Source organism: Hipposideros armiger, unplaced genomic scaffold, assembly GCF_001890085.2.
Source record: "Hipposideros armiger isolate ML-2016 unplaced genomic scaffold, ASM189008v1 scaffold_626, whole genome shotgun sequence".
Taxonomy (NCBI): Eukaryota; Metazoa; Chordata; class Mammalia; order Chiroptera; family Hipposideridae; genus Hipposideros; species Hipposideros armiger.
The window spans coordinates 653,462-660,918 of NW_017731976.1; the positions used below are offsets into that span (position 1 = coordinate 653,462).

Below are 7,457 nucleotides of genomic sequence, written 5' to 3' on the forward strand. Positions count from 1 at the left end.
CCTTAGAGACTTTGTGCACAAAATTCAGTCTTGTAAGTTTCTGTAGCGCCCCCTTCCCCAAATGCTCCATAGGCAGCTGTATCCGATTCTATATAAAGTGAGGTGACAGATACTTTCCTCTGAGTTAGGAAATGCTGTCATGAAAATAGATCAGGACACAGAGGGCAAGCATACAGGATACGTGAATTAACGTTTTTAGAGGGAAACCTATTTATTTTGGAAAGCGTTTTCCATGGAAGCTGAGCTCCACTCACTAAACAAGGGTGCCCAGCAACACGACCTTGTTTGTCATCTTCACCGCTGGACTTGTCACTACCTGAGGCACTGCCTGTTGTCCTCGCCACAGTAATATAAACTGGGAGGGGAGCTGCCCCGCTCAGCTCTTAGAGTGGTGCAGGACCTGGCATGCAGCCGGCGCCGGTGAGCTTTCCCGTGTGATTAATGGAGCCCTCTCTCCTAGTCCAATGTGGAGCACCTGACAGAGAAGATGAAGACCACCATTCAAAGGGGACTCGTGCTCAGGTAAGTGACCCCCTGCCTTCCCTCAGTGGGGACCTGTCTTCTCGGAAGGAGCCTGTGTCACGATCTGACCCCCAACCAGCCACCATGTGTCCGCCAGGACCCTCACTGAACGATGCTGGGCCAAGGAAGCAGAGTAACTGTTTCGTGTGAAAAACTCGCACACACTTAGAAGCCTGAAGGGTAATTTCTTTAAGTTCCCTTTTCCTTTGTAGTCTTTTTAAAAAGATATTTCCAAGTCATTTCTTTAACGAGGCAGCTGACATTTATAGAGAAGACAGGGTGTGGAATGAGGCAGGGGTGGCCCTGTGCCCCACCAGGCCCCCAGTGGCGCAGCACTGAGCCCTGTGCTCTCCGTGTCTCAGGAACGAGAGCTGCAGTGAGAACTACACCACCGACTTCATCTACCAGCTCTACTCAGAGGAGGGCAAAGGCGTGTTCGACTGCAGGAAGAATGTACTGGGCCACATGCAGCAGGTAGGGAGGCTCAACACAGCCCCAGAAAAACATGCGAATTCCGTTACGGTTCCCACTTGGACGTCCTACCAGATACCACTGGCTTTAGGAATTCTGTTGTTTGTGATATTTGGGTAGATGGACATTTTAGGGGAAACGGTCAGCTTTCATACAGTGATATGAGTTAATGAAAACTTTATTCAAATGAAGTCCCTCATTCAGTACTGGGCCTTAACCACCATTTAAGATAGAGACAAGTGACATTTATTTGCACAAAGTCAGAAGCATGTGGAAACGATCTTGGGGTGCACTCTGGTTTATGCGCATGCCACAGATGACAAAGTGGGAGATGGGTTGGAGTCATGGGCCCAGGCTCCTGACTGCACGCCTGCCCACATCCACCTCGCCGTCCACTCCTGTGACTTAGGAACTTCTCACCCATTGTTCATTTCAGAGGGTCCCTGAATCTCCTGAAATTTTTTTGTAGAAGTGAGCCCAGAGCTGATCAGATTCTTAAGGGAAACTGGGACCCCCTCCCCACCCCAAAATAAGGTTAAGAAATTGATAGAAGCTTCTGAAGTAATAAGGATGCTTGCCTCATGGGCTCGGCTCCNTCTACCAACACTTCGCAGATCCTTGCAGACACACAGCCCTCGGGACGTGCCGGCATCGGGGCTGTTTATAAAACTTCGTTCCCTTGCTTTCTCACTTCAGCTGTCTCATTCTGTTTGCATGTTAGATCAAAGAAATCGGCTGGTCGGATGTCGGAGGTTGGACTGGACAAGGTGGCTCCATTCTTGGGACAAAACGGTAATCTCCCACCTTGATTCCAGCGTGCTCTTAGGAGGAAGAAAGCGCCATCTCCTAGAGGAGAGTAGCTGGTGCAGAATCTGGAAAGGGATCCCGCAGGAGGGCGGCCCTGTTTCACATCCTGCCCCACCCCAGGAGGCGGATAACTTGGGAACTGTTTCCTCCCCAAATCCCTTGTGTCCATTGATTTGAAGAATCAAGTGCTGGGCAGAAATCCTGCATCTTATTTGAGGTGACAAGGATAAATGATGTCATTGAGCTGTGGTGACTGTACTATGTAAACCAGAATTACAGAATCGTTGTTAGTGGCTTACTGTCCCTGGGAACAGAGCTGAGTGCCACCAATGTTGGGGGACCAGGTTCCTACAGCTGGAGAAGTGCCCCGAGTGAGTCCAGCACAAAAATGCATGTTTCTGAATTACAGAAAGCTTCCGTTTCCCCACACAGCTGGGGATAGGCTATTTTAACCAGGCACTGCTATTTAATATTAAGTCAGTTCTTTTCATCTTTGATCTCAAGGGTGCAAGTGAACATCAGTTGTCACTACATATCACATTTTATATGGAAGGAATGTAATTTGTATGTAGGTCTTGTAAATGGATTCCATACAAGTGTTAGCTCATTGTCCCTCCATTCTGCTTTGAAATCAGGATGCCTGTGTCCCCCAGCTGCTGTGTTCCTCGGGACGTGGCCAGTTCACCCCAGCAGCTTGCTGTCCGACCTCTGAGCGCCCATGATTCTCTGGGCGGCAAAGCCCCAGTTAGAAGTGGGGCATGTGCCAGTGCACCTCCCGGGCCTCTGCAGCCTGTCAATGACACCCCAGGTTCTGGGTGAACTGACAGCACATCCTGCTGATGCTCTCTAGACACTGGGGGGGATCTTGTCCTTGATGTGACGCCCATTTGTGTCCCCTGCCTACCCAGGCCTGTATGTTTGCCCTGAGGCTTCTTATAAATCTACCAACAGTACAAACATTTCATCTCTTGTCATTTAAGTCAGTAGAAATGATTCTCTCTCTTGAACTTGAAATGATGGGAACAATTGGGTGGGTGTTGGGTGGGCTTGTGGGACTGGGCATGGCCAACTATCCTGTGTCTGATACCACTTGTTGGCATGTTTGGGATAGGTGATGAAACGGGGAGCAGCAAATATGGAAGGCTGTGACTTTAAAGGACCTTAGATTGGATAAGGCATAGAACTGGAAGTTTCTGTTCAAATGATATTTGTTATGAGTATTTACAAGTTATTGTGACTTTTTCCCCTTCCTAATGAGGCCATAGGATTTTTTTGGACAGCCGTAAGCCTCTTCCCATTTTCTTTTGAAAACACACCTTCTGAGACATGATCCCTGGCCACCCCTGCCGTGTGTGGTTCCCCATGCTGCTCTCCGCCAGCCACACGGAGGAGGGAGTAGCCGTTCTGTGCTCAGTGCTACACAGCTGGGCCGTGCAGATGGGGACAAGGTGGCCGGGGAGCTGGCGGTGCTCCATCCACTGTGTGCAGCCTCTGACCTGGTCTGTGCTGACCTGTTTTAGGACACTGCCCGGGAAGTACCTGGAGGACATTGCCACCCAGATGCACGCCCACAGCATCAATGCACTGCTGATCATTGGTGGCTTTGAGGTACGTCCCACCTGTGCTTACCCCTTGGCTCCTCGGTGCTGTAGGCTGCAATGGTGGCCTGTGCCAGCTCCACCAGGCTCCTCAGGAACTGGGGTCATAGAGCCAAGCTCCACCTGCCACTGGACCACTGCGACACACAGCATAGCAGGGGGCAGGACTCGCCCAGCAGGAAGTGACACTTGACTCTTTGGCAGAGGTTCATCTGCTCAGTGAGTTCCGATGTCTTTCAAGTCAATAGAAATGATTCTCTCTCTTGAACTTGAAGCCCATGGGCTCTTCAGGGAGGAAGGTAGTTATGTGGCCAGGTCATTGTTTTATGTCTGTGCCACCTTATTTTTATCTATTCAGCCAAGGTGAGCCCCATGCTAACCTTTTGTTTTAGAGAAAGAAAATGCAAGTCTTGGATACTCACGCCCTTGCCAATAAGAGATGCCCTTGCCAATAAGAGATGCCCTTGCCAATGAGACATAGTCTCCATCTACATGACAATATCCCATGGGCCCCTTTGTTCTTAAGGAGGTGCTCATCCCTGTAGTGATGTTAACACCTTTCCACATTGACTTTTGGGAGGTCTGTCAGTGCCAGCTGCTGCCTCCCCTTCCTACCCCACAACTGTACACGCTTGTCCTGCAGGCCTACCTGGGACTGCTGGAACTGTCAGCCGCCCGGGAGAAACACGAGGAGTTCTGTGTCCCCATGGTTATGGTCCCTGCCACTGTCTCCAACAATGTGCCGGGGTCTGATTTCAGCATTGGTGCCGACACTGCCCTGAACACCATCACCGACGTAAGTCTGTGGCCAGCAAAGCAGGTAGCATGGACGCTCGCTAACAAGGGTCCCCAGCCCGCTTTTATCTACCAGCACACCGGAGACGTGGGCTGGGTCTGGCTCATTGAAAACTATGAAAAAAAGTCTGACCATCTCTGATTCAGCTCCCTAAGATTTGCACCACTCTTTTCCTGTGCTACGGCCACAACAGCGTGTCCCTACATGACGGTGAGCATCTAAAGCTCAGGCCATAGTGGGTCACCGTGTTTTATGATTGAGATAATATTAAAATTAGTTTTGTGATGTTTTTGGCTGAGCCAAACTTACTTCTAGCCTCTGTCATTTTGTGGTGAATGCCAGGTCTTTTGGCCCTGCTTTGATGTTTGAGGACAGAATCTGAGCCAGATATTTGTAATTTTATTCATTGACCTGAATCGGCCTTTAGCATTTGTTATGCTTTCAGCCTGGCTGTCAGCATTATTCTCCCCTTTGTAGACTGAGGATGTTAAATTACATCCAAAACAATATTGGTGCTGTGTTAAGCCATTTTTTATTGAAAGGCAATAAACATCAAATACATCCTTGTTATGGTATTTGTAAGTCACACTTGGGAAACCACATAGGAGTTGGAAGATCAGTATCCAACAGAGATGCTTTTTTTTTTTTTTTTAATTCGGTGTCTAAATTTTTTCAGTAGGCTCTCAAGTTTTATTTTCCTTGCAAGACCTAGTTCTTGAGAATGTTTTCCTAAGATTTTTTTTTTTCCTTAAACCCATGGCATCGGTTTGTTTCTAGTGCTGGTAAATAAAATAAAAAAAAAANTTTTCATTTCTGGAAGTTTGATAAAACTCCCCCTGAAACCTCCCATCAAACTCGTTTTCTTTGCAGAGAGAGCTAGCTGACTGCTGAATTACTTTACTGTTTATACACCTACTGGTGTTTTTTTTTTCTTGAATCATTTTTCTAAGTTATTTTTCCTAGGAAATTTTCAAAACACTTAGCATGAAAATTTTCATAATGGCCTCTCGTTAATGCCTGCAGCATTTCCGGTCCCATTCATTCCAGATGTAGGTGATTTGTGCCGATATCACCATCTCACCCTCTCTTAGTTTTCTTGATTAGACCTTATCAGATCTGAGTGTTTATTACTTTAATTTCCAATGTTTGACAAAAACAGTGATGTAGAGTTTCAACTTTACTTTTCAGAGAACTTAGATTTTCTCAGTTTGTTTTCTACGTTAACTTCTGCTTATTTCTTCCTACTTTGTGGATTTACTTATTTTCCCACTTCATCTAAGGATGCTTATCTTAGTATGTTCTAGCTGCTTACAGTATGTACAGTCAAGCATAGTTTCTTCCTAGCATTTATCTCAAGTCCATCCTTCTGTTCAAGCCCCTTTTCCTATTCCTGTGGTTAGTGAGCTATGTATTCAGCACCGTGCTCCCTGTGGAACGTCTCAGTGCCGAGAGCAGGTGACAGCCCCTCTCAGAGTGAGTGTGGAGTGAGGGTGGCCTGGCACTTACCCATGTGTCGCCCTCTCCCCTCGGTCCCGAGGTGTTCTCTGCCCACCTCGTCGCCGCCGGGGAGCCTGGGCACCTGGCTCCCACCCAAGGAGGTGTGAGGAGTCTGACTTCTTCCTCTCCCCGCAGGACTCCTCTCCCTTCGTCAGNCCCCCCCAAACCCAAAATCCCTATTTGCAAATTTGAGTCTCTTAAAAATGTGATGTAATTTTATTCCCATTTCATTTTGAAAAATAAACAGGAAGGTATTTTGCATGACTAACATTTCTAATAACTCTTACCACAACAGGGCGGGGCACCGTCCCCATTTGACAGAAACTTTGGAACCAAAATCTCTGCCCGAGCCATGCAGTGGATCACCACAAAACTGAAGGAGGCGCAGGGGAAAGGTACAAGCCTGTGGGGGACAAGGGTCTGCCTGTGCTCCGGGAAGAGGGACTGGGTCCGCCTCTGCTCGTGTCCAGCCCTGAGCTGCACTGATGTTGCTTTTACCCTTATTAGACTCTGCAGTTGCTACGTATGACGTTCAAGGTTATATTAGGTATACATTAATAAAGTGCTCTATTCCTGCTTATTAGCGATGGGAGGCATCAAGTAATCTAGTGACACTCATCTCTTAATAACCAGAAAATTATTGGGCTCCTTAGCAAGACACCAAGATGTCATTTTTCCTTGTTTTCTTTTATTTTTTACATTTCTCCTTGTTTTATATCTGTGCTCTGTGGACACTGTGTATTGGCTTTTACGTAAGACACTTAAGACTCTGCTCATTCAGACCTTGTTTGAAGGAAAACAAGTCCTGGAGGTGTCCTGCCTGCTTCCTCCCCCACAGCCTAAGCGTGTGCTTGTCCCATGTGCCATGCCACCCAGAAGCACCTGGGACAACGTGGACCCAGTCCTCGCTTCCTCTAGTTACGGGCCATTAAACCTCCGAGCTGTTCCCCAGTCCAGCTGCTTCCGTGGTTTCCGTGAGCGGAAGCAGCCAGCGTTCCCGGGACTGGTGAGCTGACAGGATGCTGGGTTGTGACAGGCCCCGTGCTGATGCCCATCCACCATGACAGCCACCACCCCTGACCCTGCTGCCTGGGCCCCGAGTGTCCCATGGGGCCGGACGCTGGGGTCACCAGGCTGGTTCTCCAGACTAGTGTCAGCACCGCGTGCTTCCCTGCGGGCGGGTCAGTTCCTTACCCTTCTGGGACACTTGACCTGTCACCGTTAGACCACTGCTGTCATGTGGGCCTCAAAGGCTCCCTGTGGCTTTGAGGGAAAGGCTGGTTCTTCCTGTCTGTGTAACGTCGTTTCTCCTGTGGGCTCAGGTATTGTTTTCCTACTGGTTGGTTATGTTTAATATTTTGCTTTGTTTATATTATTTTAGAGGATTATTATGTTTTCTAAAGTCTGCTTCATCTGATATAAACATCCCGCTTTTCTCTGGATACCATTTGCTATTTGCTTGGAGTATCGATTTCCACCCTTTAAGTCTGTATTTGTCCTTGTAGCTGAGATGCATTTCCTGGAGGCAGCATGTGGTTGGGTTTTGTTTTTTGATCCACTCTGCTCCAAAATATTTTGATTATGTTATTTTATAGCTTTTTTTTTTTGTATTTTGTTACAGCACATTTGTTTTATATTCTGACAATCATGGTGCAGGTATCTGCCCTCCATCTGTGTATGCCTTGTCACCTTCTGCAAGGCATCTTTTAATGAAGTACTCTTAATTTTAATGCAGTCAATTTACTAACTTTTTCCTTTACGGTTTG

General features: G+C 47.6%; 1 protein-coding gene across 1 annotated transcript in view; it reads left to right on the forward strand.

Moving 5' to 3' along the window:
• The window catches only part of LOC109372334 (ATP-dependent 6-phosphofructokinase, platelet type-like), an 84,303-nt gene that overhangs the window by 73,538 nt on the left and 3,308 nt on the right, over positions 1-7,457 (forward strand). The window contains exons 13-16 of the mRNA XM_019625425.1: positions 1,715-1,785; positions 3,321-3,408; positions 4,042-4,329; positions 5,987-6,086. Coding sequence (XP_019480970.1) covers positions 1,715-1,785; positions 3,321-3,408; positions 4,042-4,329; positions 5,987-6,086 — 547 coding nt within the window. The remainder of the gene's footprint in view (positions 1-1,714; positions 1,786-3,320; positions 3,409-4,041; positions 4,330-5,986; positions 6,087-7,457) is intronic.